At 46.4% G+C, this 13,202-nt stretch overlaps 1 protein-coding gene across 1 annotated transcript in view; it reads right to left on the bottom strand.

Moving 5' to 3' along the window:
• Nucleotides 1-12,679, bottom strand: part of LOC100077979 (C-type lectin domain family 2 member B-like) — a 65,166-nt gene extending 52,487 nt beyond the window's left edge. The window contains exon 1 of the mRNA XM_029082227.1: nucleotides 12,534-12,679. Coding sequence (XP_028938060.1) covers nucleotides 12,534-12,549 — 16 coding nt within the window. The 5' untranslated portion in view covers nucleotides 12,550-12,679. The remainder of the gene's footprint in view (nucleotides 1-12,533) is intronic.
• Nucleotides 12,680-13,202: the final 523 nt, after the last annotated feature.

Raw genomic sequence — 13,202 nt, 5'->3', positions numbered from 1 at the left:
CCCACACACCCACCCCTTTACCCCGAGCGATTCGAGGCTCAGAGAGGGCAGGGGACCGGCTCAGTGTCACCCAGCCGGCCGGGAGCAGCCATTAGTCTACAGGCGGCTCTCCCCACTCTGGGCCCTGCCCCTTCCTCCCCGGACCCCTCTTGCCTCCACCCGTGCAGGGCTGTTCCCATAAGAGCTTTCCAATCCAAACCTGGGAAATGGCTGGATTTTCCTACCTGAGGCCCTCTTCTAGGGAACGCAGCCATCCCGGAGGAGCAGGGTCTGGGAGTCTGAGCCCGTTGTCGGCTAGGGATGGACTCTATCTCTATCTCTTGCCGAATTGTACTTTCCGAGCGCTTAGTGCAGCGCTCCGCACACGGTAATGGCTCAATAAATACGATCGAATGAGTCAGGGGACCGGGGTTCTAATCCAGACTCCACAACTTGCCTGTTGGGTCACCTTTGCCGATCATCGCTCGGCGCTTCGGCTTCCTCATTTGAAAATGAGGATTCGATACCTCTTCTTCCTCCTACTGCCACTGTGAACTCCATCTTGTACCCGTCTCCGTGCTTAGTAATAATATTAATGGTATTTATTAAGCGCTTGCTATGTGCCAAGCACTGTTCTGAGATACAAGGTATTCGGGTTGTCCCACCTGGGCCTCACAGTCTTAATCCCCATTTTACAGATGAGGTAACTGAGGAGCAGAGAAGTAAGCGGCTTGCCCGAGGTCACACAGCAGGCAAGTGGCAGAGTCAGAATTAGAACGCACTTCCTGACTCCCAAGCCTGCACTCTTTCCACTGAGCCACGCTGCTTCACTACAACGCTTAGTGCACAATAAACACTTAAATACCATTATTATCCATAACTCTTAATCAGTTATGAGGTATGTGCAGAACACTGTACTAAACACTTGGAAGAGTACAAGACAACAGATTTAGCACTTTCCCTGCCCATAATGAGCTTACAGTCTAGAGGACAAGGCACCCCTTAACGTAAACAAATACATAATTTATTAATATGTAACAGAGATATATACCTAAGTACTAGGGGGTTGAGGATAGAGCAAATATCAAAGGTCACGGATGCAAGTGCAGAGATGATGCAATAGGGAAAGTGAGCTGAGGGGGAAGAGGATTTAATCCAGAAATGCCCCTTGGAAGAGATGTGAATGCTATAAGGTGGGGAGAGTGGTGGTCCGGTGCATATGGAGCGGGAGCGAATACCGGGCCAGGGCAAAGAGACCAGGGAAAGGGGTCAGGGGCAAAAAAGGCGAGATTGGGGCACGGTGAGTAAGTTGGTGCTAGAAGAGCTGGGCTGGGCTGCAGTAGGAGATCGGTGAGGAGAGGTAGGGTGGGGAGAGCTGTTTGAGTGCTTAAAAGCCAAGAAGTTTGTTTGATGCAGAAGTGGGATGGGTAGCCACTGGAGGAGTGGAGAGATACTGACTGAATGTTTTTGTCAATAAATGATCCGGGGAGCAAAGTGAAGTATAGACTGGACTGGGGAGAGGCAGGAGGCTGGGAGGTCAGTCGGGAGGCAGATTCAGTGGTCAAGGCGGGATAGGATAAGTGCTTAGATCAGCATGGTGGCAATAGGATGGAGAGGAGAGGGCAGATTTTAACAGTGGTAGATCTATCAGGATTTGGTGACAGGACTTAATGACAGATTGAATATGTGGGTGGAATGAGAGGAGCCCAGGACCATGCCAAGGTTCTGCTTGTGAGAGAGGCCGGATAGTGGTATTGTCTACAGTAATGGAAAAGACAGCCAAAAGTCTGGGTTTGGGTGGTTAGATAAGGAGTTCACCTTTGGACGTGTTTAGTTTGAGACGTTGGCGGGACATCCAGGTAGAGATGTCCTGAAGACAGGAGGAAAGGCAAGATCATGGGGAAGGAGAGAGGTCCAGACTGGAGATGTCAATTTGCGAATCATTCACAGAGAGGAAGTCATGGGAGCGAATGAGTTCTCCAAGGGAGTTCATGTCGATGGAAAATAGAAAGAATGAGCCTTGAGGAAGCCCTATTCTCAAAGGGTGGGAAGCAGAGGAGCCAATAAAAGAAACTGAGAAGAAACAGTCAGAGAGTTAGATAGAGAACCAAGAGAGGACAATAAATCCAAGGTTGGAAAAATGTTTCAAGAAGAAGTGGGTGGTCTACGAAGTCAAAAGCTGCTGAGAGATCTAGGAGTAGGATAGAGTAGTTTGGGGAGAAGAAGGTCGTTGATTACCTTTGAGAGGGCTGTTTCTGTGGAGTGAAGGGGGTGGAAGCCAGATAGGAGGGGATCAAAGAGAGAATTGGAGAAGTGGACACAGCTGGAATAAATAACCCTCAAGAAATTTAAAGTGGTAGGTGAGAGATAGGGCAATTACTGGAAGGAGCCATGGAGTCAAGGGAGGAGTTTTTTTTAAGGGGTAGGTATACAAGTTTGAAAGCAGTGGGGAAGAAGCCGTTGGAAAGTAAACATTTGAAGATGGCAGTCCAGGAAGGAAGAGGGGAAGGGGTGAGTGTTTTAAAAAGATTTGAAGGGTTAGGGTTCAGGAGCTCAGATGGAGAGGATAGATTTTGAGAGGAGGTGAGAGATCTCATCTTGAATTCCTGCAGGGAATGTAGGGAGAGTCAAGGAGGGTGGTAAGGAATAGGGGGATTGGAGAGGAGCACTGTGCTTGGGAGAGTACACTAAAGCTAGTAGATAGGTACCCTGCCCCCAAGGAGCTTACACTTCCACACACTCCTGCTCTTTTATTTGGCGCCTGAATCTGAGCCTCGGTCCTGGACAAACACAGCCTACGGTGCTCCATAGTCTCCCTGCTTTCATTTTCACAGTCCAAGCCCCGTAATTATTTCAGGTCCTGGAGTAAAATCCAGTCAGCTCCGTGCCAACACATGTTTTCGTTAAGAGGTTTGGCTAGACAGCTATAGAATTAGAGAAAATTCTTGCCCCACTGCGATTTACCTCTGATGTCGTCTTGGAGAATCCTGGTCCCGGGATGTGGAAGTGAAAAGTGAAAAAGGACCTATTCAGAGGGGATTTACACTTTTGCCTTTAGCTTTTGCTTCTGGTTACAGGAACTTCTTTTATGGAGTGAAGACCGACGGGATGGAACTGAGCTCCAGCATATTAGTGTTTATTTAGTCAATTTATGGAGCACCTACTGTGGAGCGCCGTAATAAATGCTTGGGAGAGTACATCGGGCAAAAAGACTCAATCTCTGCCTTCAAACAGTTTACAGTCTAATGAAGGAAGCAGATGGAAATTATTCACAAGTAGCCGAAGCAGCGAGTGGGACAAGTCTGTAAGGGGTACTGCACTCAGATACTGGACTAGGAGTCAAAAAGACACCAATTTCTTGGTTCTTTTTTCTTCTAATGTCTGGATCCCTGCACGGGGAAGAGCTCATGAGTGATCTTGAGTCCCCACCCCATCCTAAGCACAGAACTGGGAACCAGGATACCTGCGTTCTAATCCCAACTCCACCACCTGACTACTCTGTCAGAAGTCACAACTTCTCTATGGTCACAACTTCTCTATGTCCTCGATTTCCCCATCTGAAAAACGGGGATTAAATACCAATTCTTCCTGGACCGTGAGCCCCATGTGGGAGAGGGACTGTGGCCGATTTGATCATCTTGCATCTATCCCAATCCTTAACACCCTGCTTGGTACATAGACAGCACTTGCTAAGTACCATTCTTAATAATAATTAATAATACTAATACTTTTAATAACGATGCAGAGAAAATCTTCGGCCCATGTGGGCATAAGGCCCCATATCTTCAGTTGATTTTTTCTTTTTCCTCCTCTTTCACTGCCTGTAGCTGGCACCTTCATTTCTGAACCCCTCGAGATTGCTGAGAATCTGAATACGGGCACAAGAATACTGTAAGCCTCCATCTCTTTCTACTGCCCCGTCCTAGTAAAGGGAGTTTCTAGACTCCCCCGCTCCTAGCCGGTGAGGTGCAGTGTGTGGCTTGTCCATTTTTTCCACCCTGTTCCTTCACTCTCCTTGAGAGAGTCACTTTCCTCGTGTCTCCCCTCTGTCTGCGACTCTGAAGGCTGATGAGAATTCAACACCCAGAAGAAGTACGACATCACTTGTAGGATGTGCAGCGTGGCTCAGTGGAAAGAGCCCAGGCTTGGGAGTCAGAGATCATGGGTTCGAATCCCAGCTCTGCCACTTGTCAGCTGTGTGACTGTGGGCAATCACTTCACTTCTCTGTGCCTCAGTTACCTCATCTGTAAAATGGAGATTAAAGCTGTTAGCCTCACATGGGACAACCTGATTACCCTGTATCTACCCCAGCACTTAGAACAGTGCTCTGCAAATAGTAAGCACTTAACAAATACCAACATTATTATTATTATGTGTTGATATGAGAACACCTGCCGGAGGATTTGAGGCTCCCAGATAAGGAAGCAGCATGGCCTAGTGGAGAGAGTATGGGCCTGGAAGTACCCCAGCTCTGCCATTTGTCTATGTGACCTTGGGCAAGTCACTTTACTTCTCTATGTCTCAGGTACCTCATCTGTAAAATGAAAATTGAGACTGTGAGCCCTTCATGGGACACAGACTGTGTCCAACGTGATTACCTCATCTCTACCTCAGGGTTTAGAACACTGACTGGGACATAGTAAGTGCTTAGCGAATAACACCAAAAAAAAGGAAGGAAAAAAAAGGTTGACCGCATCCTGTTTCTGCAAAACCACGCGCTGGGACGAGTAAGCTGACCAGAGAGTTTCTTGACGGTCAGACAAGGTGCTGGGAACTCAGCTGACTCTGCGCTGACCCCTGAAATCATCATGCTTGTATGCATGTGCCCTGTTCTAATGCACCTATTTCCATCTGAGGAAAGGATAACTGACTAAATTTTGTGGTTGTCGCTGTTGTTGATCTTTGTGTTTTTTGTTTAGCCCTTGGTTTTTACTCTAATTTGGAAAGGTCCTCCCCCGCCATGACAAACCTTTATTAAGTCACTCGGAGTGTCAGATTCAACAGTGGGTTTCCCAAGCTTCCCTATAGTAAGCTTCCCTATTGTGGGCAGAATCTATGACTACAGACTGCATACCTTCTCTGTGACCTCGCAGAGGCCTGGGAGTTAGAGGATCTGGGTTCTAATACTAGTTCCACCACTTGCCTTCTGTGTAACCTTCTCTGGGCTCCAGTTTCCTCATCTGCAAAATGGAGATTCAATGCACGTTTTTCCTCCTACTTAGGCTTGGGAGTCCAAGGAGGGACAGATCCTGTGTCCATACTGATTACATTAACCCAGCATTTGATACAGACCTCATGCTTGACAAATACCATCATTATGAATGGTAAAAGGCGTAAGGATTCTCTCTCAGAAACCCACTCCTGGATGCAGTTCACGTGATTTCAGTTACCATCTCTGTGCAGGTGTTACCCAAATCTACATCTCCTCCCTGATCTCTCTCCTTCTCTCCAGTCTCACATCTCCTTCTGCCTTCAATGCAACTCTACTTGGTTGTCCTCCCGTCACTTCAAACTTAACATGTCCAAAACAGAGCTCCTTCCACCCAAACCCTGTCTTCCCCCTGACTTTTTCATCACTGTAGACGGCACCACCATCCTCTCTTTCTCACAAGTCCGTAACCTTGGCTTTATCCTGGACTACTCTCTATCACTCAACCCACATATTCAATCCGTCACCAAATCCTGTCGGTCTCATCTTCGCAACGTTGCTAAAATCCGCCCTTTCCTCTCCATCTAAACTACTACCATGTTAATGCAATCACTCATCCTATCCTGCCTGGATCGCTCAGTAAATACCGCTGACGGATTAATGGGCCCTGAGCTGGAGAGGGAGAGGGTAGATAGGACTGACCTCCAAATGACCTCCAATCCTTTACCCCTCCTTGTGATTGCAAAGGGAGAGTGGCTGGGGGAGGGTGGGGGGCGGAAGTTGAAGCACCACTGGGAACCCAAAATAGTTGTATGACTGTACCATTGACATAAAAGAATCTGAGGCAGACTTTAACTTTTCCTTCCTGGGGCTTACATTTCAGTCTCACTGGGCTTTTCTCATAGTGATGGGCAAACTGCAACACTCAATAGTTTGTGCACCGGAAAGGGTGAGGAAGCAGAATTAACCACATTATATTTTGAAGGGTTTTCATATGGTATCTGTGAAGTGCTAATTAAGGCACTTCACTTGGAGAAGCAGCGTGGCTCAGTGGAAAGAGCATGGGCTTTGGAGTCAGGGCTCATGAGTTCGAATCCCAGCTCTGCCACTTGTTGGCTGTGTGACTGTGGGCAAGTCACTTAACTTCTCTGTGCCTCAGTTCCCTCATCTGTAAAATGGGGATTAAGACTGTGAGCCCCACGTGGGACAACCTGATTCCCCTATGTCTACCCCAGTGCTTAGAACAGTGCTCGGCACATAGTAAGCGCTTAACAAATACCAACATTATTATTATTATTATTAAGGCGACAGGCACTGTATTAAGTGCTGGGGTAGATTCAAGCTAATCAGGTTGGACATAGCACTTAAAACAGTATGTGACACACACAGTAAGTGCTTAACAAATATCATCATTATTATTATTACTGCATAGTCCAGTCCCAAATGGAGCTGACAGTCTTAATCCCCATTTTACAGATGAGGTAACTGAGGCACAGAGAAGTAACCAAGGTCCCACAACAAACAAGTGGCAGAACCGGGATTAGAACCCACAACCTTCTGACTCCCAGCCCCATGCTCTATCCACTAAATCACGCTGCTTCTCACTACAATCACAGAAAGCACATGAACTCTTTTACACCCTCCTCAATATCTATTTATACCTGAGCTTAATTTATTTCTTTTGAGCAGTCTATCTGTAACTATATGTATTTTATCCCCCCATTGAAAGTGGAAGTTCCTTGTAATACATCAATGGTATTTATTGAGCACTTAGTGTGTGCAGAGCACTGTCTAAGCACCAGGAGAGGACACTACAGTTGGTAGATACGATCGCTGCCTTCATTCAGTGGTAAGTGAGTACTTACTGTGTGCAGAACACTGGAGTAAGCGCTTGGGAGAGTACAATAGAACAATAGACACATTCCGTGTCCACAACGAGTTTACAGTCTAGAGGGTAAGAAGGGGCAATGTGATGGAAAGCTTTGAAGCCAATTGTGAGGGTTTTTTTGTTATTGGTTTTTTTTGATACAGAGGTTGATAGGCAACCACTGGAGATTTTTGAGGGGGGGGGGAACGGGCTGGGGGGGTGGGGGTGGCATTTCCTGAACATTTGTGTAAAAAGATAATCCAAGCATCAGAGTGAAGTATGGACTGAAGTGGGGAGAGGCAGGAAGATGGGAGGTCAGAAAGGAGACTGATGCAGTAATCCAATGTTAAAAATGATGGGGAAGTAAATAGTGGTGGGTTTACATGGGAAGCAATGTGGCCTAGTGGAAAAAGCATGGGCCTGGACATTAGAGGACTTGAGTTCTAATCCTGATTCTGTCACTTGTCTGTCATATGATCTTGGGCAAGTCATTTTGCTTTTCTGGGCCCAGGACCTCATCTGTAAAATGGGGATTGAGACTGAGCCCACGTGGGACATGGACTGTGTATAGCTTGTATCCATCCCAGGGCTTAGTACGGCACCTGATACATAGTAAGTGCTTAACAAATACTATTAAAATAAAAGAGAGAAAACGAGAGCTCAAATTTTGCCAAATTAAGATTGAGGTACCAACGGGTCACCCAGAAGAAGGTTTTCCTGAGGCCAGACTAAATGGGATTTTGTAAGGCAAGAGGGGTTGGAGTTGATGAGAGAACTAGGAGTTACCCAGAGCAACAGCTGAAGCCATGGGAGGGGGTGAACTTCCCAGCCTGCACGAGAACAATCCTCCTCACAAAGACTCTCTCAGTGACCCAGAACAGAGCTGAGGCTGTGCCCGAATACTCCAGCTGAGTAGTTCACTGTCCAACAGTGCCCAGGTCCACACACAGAAAAACAAACCAAGTGGTCAGCAAATCCTCTGGACGACTCTCAGAGCGTAGGGACTTCCCAACGGAAGGTCTCCAGAGTCACGGTTATCTCCGACTCTCTGCGAGGCCCAGTGGAGAGAGCACGGGCCTGGGAGCCAGAGGTTGTGGGTTCTAATCCTGGCTCCGCCACTTATCAGCTGTGTGACCTTGGGCAAGTAACTTCACTTCTCTTTGCCTCAGTTACCTCCTCTGTAAAATAAAGATGAAGACTGTGAGCCCCATGTGAGACAGAAACTGTGTCCAACACAATCATCTTGGATCTATCCCAGCACTTAATACATTGCCTAGAACACAGCAGAAGCTTAATGAATACCGTTAAAAATAAAAAAAACCCTCTCTTCTTGGTGGTGAGACAGGGTCTCGAGCAGTTTCATCGGCGTGGCAGATGTTACAGTCAGAACCACCGCCACTGGGGTGCACAGTTGCGATGCGTGTAAGATCGAAGAATGGAGCTGACGTTCCTTTACGCAATCTGCCAAACATGAACAACCACGGGAAACTGGAGCATGTAAAGCGAGCTGATCTAGGGCCACCACAGAGGGTAAAAGTTCAAAGAAGCCATGCAAAGACATTCTAAAGCACGTTTGCAGGTGAGGAGATCAAAACTTGTGTAGAGTATCAAAGCAGCTGCAAAAGGGCCACTTGGCGATGGGAGACCCAGATAAAGAGAAGTGACAGCTCCCCCAAAAGCAGCTATTACGGCCTAGAAGAATCTTCACGTGTGAGCCCTCTAAAGATAATTTGTGTTCTTTTATTGGGAAGGGCATTTGGAAGCAGTGGAATACCTGAGAAACTAAAATAGGATCTGGCACAGGAGCAAGAAAAAATAGGCACTCAGGAGTGAGAGAGTGGAGGAAATGACTGACGTTTTTCTAATTCCGCCTACACAGGTCGGATTCTTTATCTGACTCAAGACAATGTGAACTGGGCTCTGTGAGGCCGATTATGCTGCCTGATTAATTTCCTGTAAAATCATATCACCACAAAGAGGCTTTCCCCAACTAAGCCCTCATTTCCCCTACTCACTCTCCTTTCTCTGTCACCTCTTACATTTCCCATTTATTCACCCCGCCCTCAGCCCCACAGCACTTATGTCCATAGCTGTAATTTATTTTAATGTCTGTCTCATTTCTGGAGTGTAAACTCACTGTGGGCAAGGAACGTGTCTACCAATCCGGTTATGTTCTACTCCCCCAAGCACTTAGTAAAATGCTCTGCACACAGTAAGCACTCAGTAAATATGATTGATTTATTTATCTTGGTCTTCCTGCTGCCTCCCAAGAAATCTCAAACACCCACATCTTGAAGATGGGAAAATTCTCAACAGTAACTTAGGATATAGGGGGAATCACCAAGGGAGCAAACAGTTGGAGGGACAGCTGTCTCAATTCAAGTCAAACTATTTTTTTTTTAAACTCTGGATCCCAGAGTTATCCCAGGACGAGGTTTGGAAAGGGGGTTTTGAGCAGTTTCCTCAATGTCACAGACATTGACACTGGAAGGGGAGAACGGGGTCACCAATAACAAGGTGCTGGAATGCCGTAAGGGTCCTATGATTGAATTGATGCATCTGTATCTTCAAGGAGAATTCATTCATTCAATCGTATTTATTGAGCACTTATTGTTCATTCAGTTGATCATATTTATTGAGCACTTACTGTTTGCAGAGCACTGTACTAAGCACTAGGCAACAAATAGAGTCAATCCCTACTCAACAGCGGGCTCAGTCTAGAACTATTGATATATATATATATACATCATTAATAAAATAAATAGGATAATAAATATTTATGCATATATACACAATTGCTGTGGGGCAGGGAGGGAGTCGGGGCAATGGGGAGGGGAGGAGGAGCAGAGGAAAAGGGTGGTTCAGTCTGGGAAGGCCTCCTGGACGTGGTGAGCTTTTACTAGGGCTTTGAAGCGGGGGGAAAGTGTGCTAGTTTGGCAGATGCAAGGATGGAGGGCATCCCAGGCTAAAGGTAGAACCCCTCGGGACAGGGATCGAAGGCAGGACAGGCGAGAACGAGGCACAGTGAGGAGGTTAGTGGCACCAGAGGAGTGGAGTGTGTGGGCTGGGCTGGAGAAGGAGAGAAGGATGGTGAGGTAAGAGGGGACAAGGTGATAGAGAGCCTTGAAGTGAGGAGTTTTTGCTTGATACTGTGTATGGAGCACTGAACTAAGTGTTTGGAAGAGTAGAATATAACAATAAACTGACACATTCCCTGCCCACAATAAGCTTACAGTCTAAAGAGGGAGTCAAATATTAATATAAATAAAATTACAGATATGTACATAAGTGCTGTGGGACAGGGAGGGAGGATGAATAAAGGGAGCAAGTCAGAGTGATGCAGAAGGGAGTGGGAGAAGAGGAAAGGGGGGCTTAGTCAGGGAAGGCCTCTTGAAGGAGATGTGCCTTTAATAAGGCATTGAAGTGGGGTGGAGAGTAATTGTCGGAGAGTGAGCAGCAGCAGCAGGATACCCAAACAGCAGCGGCATGGTGAGCTGAATTTATTTTTTTAATGGTATTTGTTAAGTGTTCACTATGTGCCAGGCACTGTACTAAGTGTTGGAGTAGATGCCAGCTAATCAGGTTGAACACAGTCCATGTCCCACATGGGACTCACAGTCTTAATCTCCATTGCAGCATGGCTCAGTGGAAAGAGCCTGGGCTTCAGAGTCAGAGGTCATGGGTTCGATTCCCGGCTCCGCCACTTGTCAGCTGTGTGACTGTGGGCAAGTCACTTAACTTCTCAGTGCCTCAGTTACCTCATCTGTAAAATGGGGATTAACTCTGAGCCTCACGTGGGACACCCCAGCGCTTAGAACAGTGCTCTGCACCTAGTAAGCACTTAACAAATACCAACATTATTATTATTTTACAGAAGAGGTAACTGTGTCCAACCTGATTAGCTTGTGTCTTCCCCAGAGCTTCATATAATACCAGGCAAACACAAGTGTACCACATTGTCAAACCACACCAGGGCCTCAGCCTGTATTGTTTTATGCCTCTTCCCAGGTTACAACCATCCTCCCATGAATCAGCCACCTTGGGAATTCAGCTTTGATTGCTTGATGCCTCACCCTCGGCTTACACCGACTCCACGAAACAATCCCTCAGTAATTCAGGCTGTATCGTCTGGTGATGTACCCCAGAGATGACCACAATATTCAGGAAAATCATTGCTATATCCCAAACGCATGCATTTGTGAAGAGGCTCCTCCTCACTAAGATTGATAATAAACAATCAACATTAATGACTGTTGGAGAGAACTCTATCCCCCAGTTTGTGTTAGGATTTTAAGCCCTTGCAGAGACCCAGTGCTACTGACCAAAGAAACTGCTGAACTGGGGAGGCAATTTTCTCACATCAATTTTCAAGAAAGCACCCGAACCAATAATTCCTCTAGACTGCAAGCTCGTTGTGGGCAGGGAATGTGTCTGTTTACTGTTATACTGTACTCTCCCAAGTGCTTAATACAGTGCTCTGCACACTATAAGCGCTCAATAAATACAACTGAAGTTTGAAGAAGACTCTACGGAAACTAAGCTCGTTATGCGCAGGGAAAGTGTCAGCTAATTCTGTTGTATTGTACTCTCCCAAGCGCTTAGTTCGGTGTTCGCCACATAGTCAGCACTCAATAAATACGACTGATTGACTGCAGCGATCACAGATGCGCAGAGGTGGGTAGGAGGTAGTGAGGCCCAGTGGAAAGAGCACAGGCCTAGGAGTCAGGAGAGTTGAATGCCAGACCACCTCTACCACTGGCCTGATGTGAGGCCTCTGGCAAGTCAGTTTACTTCTCTATGCCTCACTTTTTTCCTCTGTAAAATGCGGTTGAAATATCTATTTTCCCCTCCCTCGTAGAGGGGGAACGCTCTGTGGGACGGGGACAAGTTTGTATCTACCACAGGGCTGGACACATAGTAAATAATACTACTTGCTACTCTTTTATAGGCTCTCAAGTGCTTAGTACAGTGCTCTGCACACAGTAAACTCCATACCAGCTATTAATCGATTGCTACAAGGTGCTTAAGAAAAGAAGGAGCCTGTTATATTGGACAAATTCTTCACCAGAGTTGAAACAAACCATATCAGCAGCAGCAGAACAAACTTCTATTTCTTCAAGACTCATAATAGCACAACTTCTCTTATATTTTCTTACTAAATTTGGGATTACCTCAATAAATCATCCCACACTCCAGCCGTGAATGGTTAAAATCACATTTTTGGGGAGCGGGAGGGTGAGGGGGTGTGGGGAGGAGGTGGGAAGTATCCCTTACTGGTAAGTTTCGGATGAGTCCTGGAGGCCAGCACCCCAAAATAAGCCTACCATGCCCAGCAACAAACTGCAGTGTTTTCTGCTCAGGCATTCACACTACTGTAAACTCAGAAAGTTCTATCACCATAGAGAGATTTGTCATGCAGATACTATTAGAGAGAAGCATAGCAACGAACCAAAATAAATCCAGCATTCTTCAACTGTTCAAAACACAAACCTGATTTTTATCCACTTTTTAAAAAAAACATAAAGCCCCATAATTACCTCCTGAAAACTCCATACTTCATAGTCTTAGGTTTCTGGAGGGAGAGAGGTTTTTCCCTTCTTCGTTTTTAATAGCTGCAGCTTTTAGTCAAGGGATTACATTCCAGGCTCCAGGCTTCCATTTCCAATTAGAGCTCTAATGGAATGAAGGAGAGCATTTGTTCCACCCTTCTAAAGAAGTCCTTTCTCTGGGGTTTGGGTGGAGTCCAGCCAATGATGATGCAGCTATGCTGCTGCAGCCTCTCGGTCAAGAAATAACATCTGCCTCAGTTTGATTAGATGCTTTTTTGCTAGTCCCCACCCACCCACGTCTCTGGGGAGGGAGAATGGGTCCTTCGGAGTCCTGTTGTAATAACAATAATAACTGTGATATTTCTTAAGCACTTACTATGTGCCAGGCACTGTACTAAGCGCCGGAGTGGGTACAAGCAGATCAGGTTGGACACGGTCCCTGTCCCACCTGAGGTTCACAGTCCCAATCCCCATTTTACAGATGATGTAACTGAGGGCCAGAGAAGTGAAGTCACTTGCCCAACGTCACACAGTAGACAAGTGGAAGAGTCAGGAGTGGAAAAGTCAGAATTAGAACACATGACTTAGTGACTCCCAGGGCCATGCTCTATCCACTATGCCATGGTGGTTCAGGGACAGAACATTTCCTCAGTTCTG

Source organism: Ornithorhynchus anatinus, chromosome 17 (assembly GCF_004115215.2).
Source record: "Ornithorhynchus anatinus isolate Pmale09 chromosome 17, mOrnAna1.pri.v4, whole genome shotgun sequence".
In the NCBI taxonomy this organism is placed as follows: Eukaryota; Metazoa; Chordata; class Mammalia; order Monotremata; family Ornithorhynchidae; genus Ornithorhynchus; species Ornithorhynchus anatinus.
The sequence above is the reverse complement of the archived record's forward strand: the minus strand, read 5'-3'. Positions and strand labels throughout refer to the sequence as shown.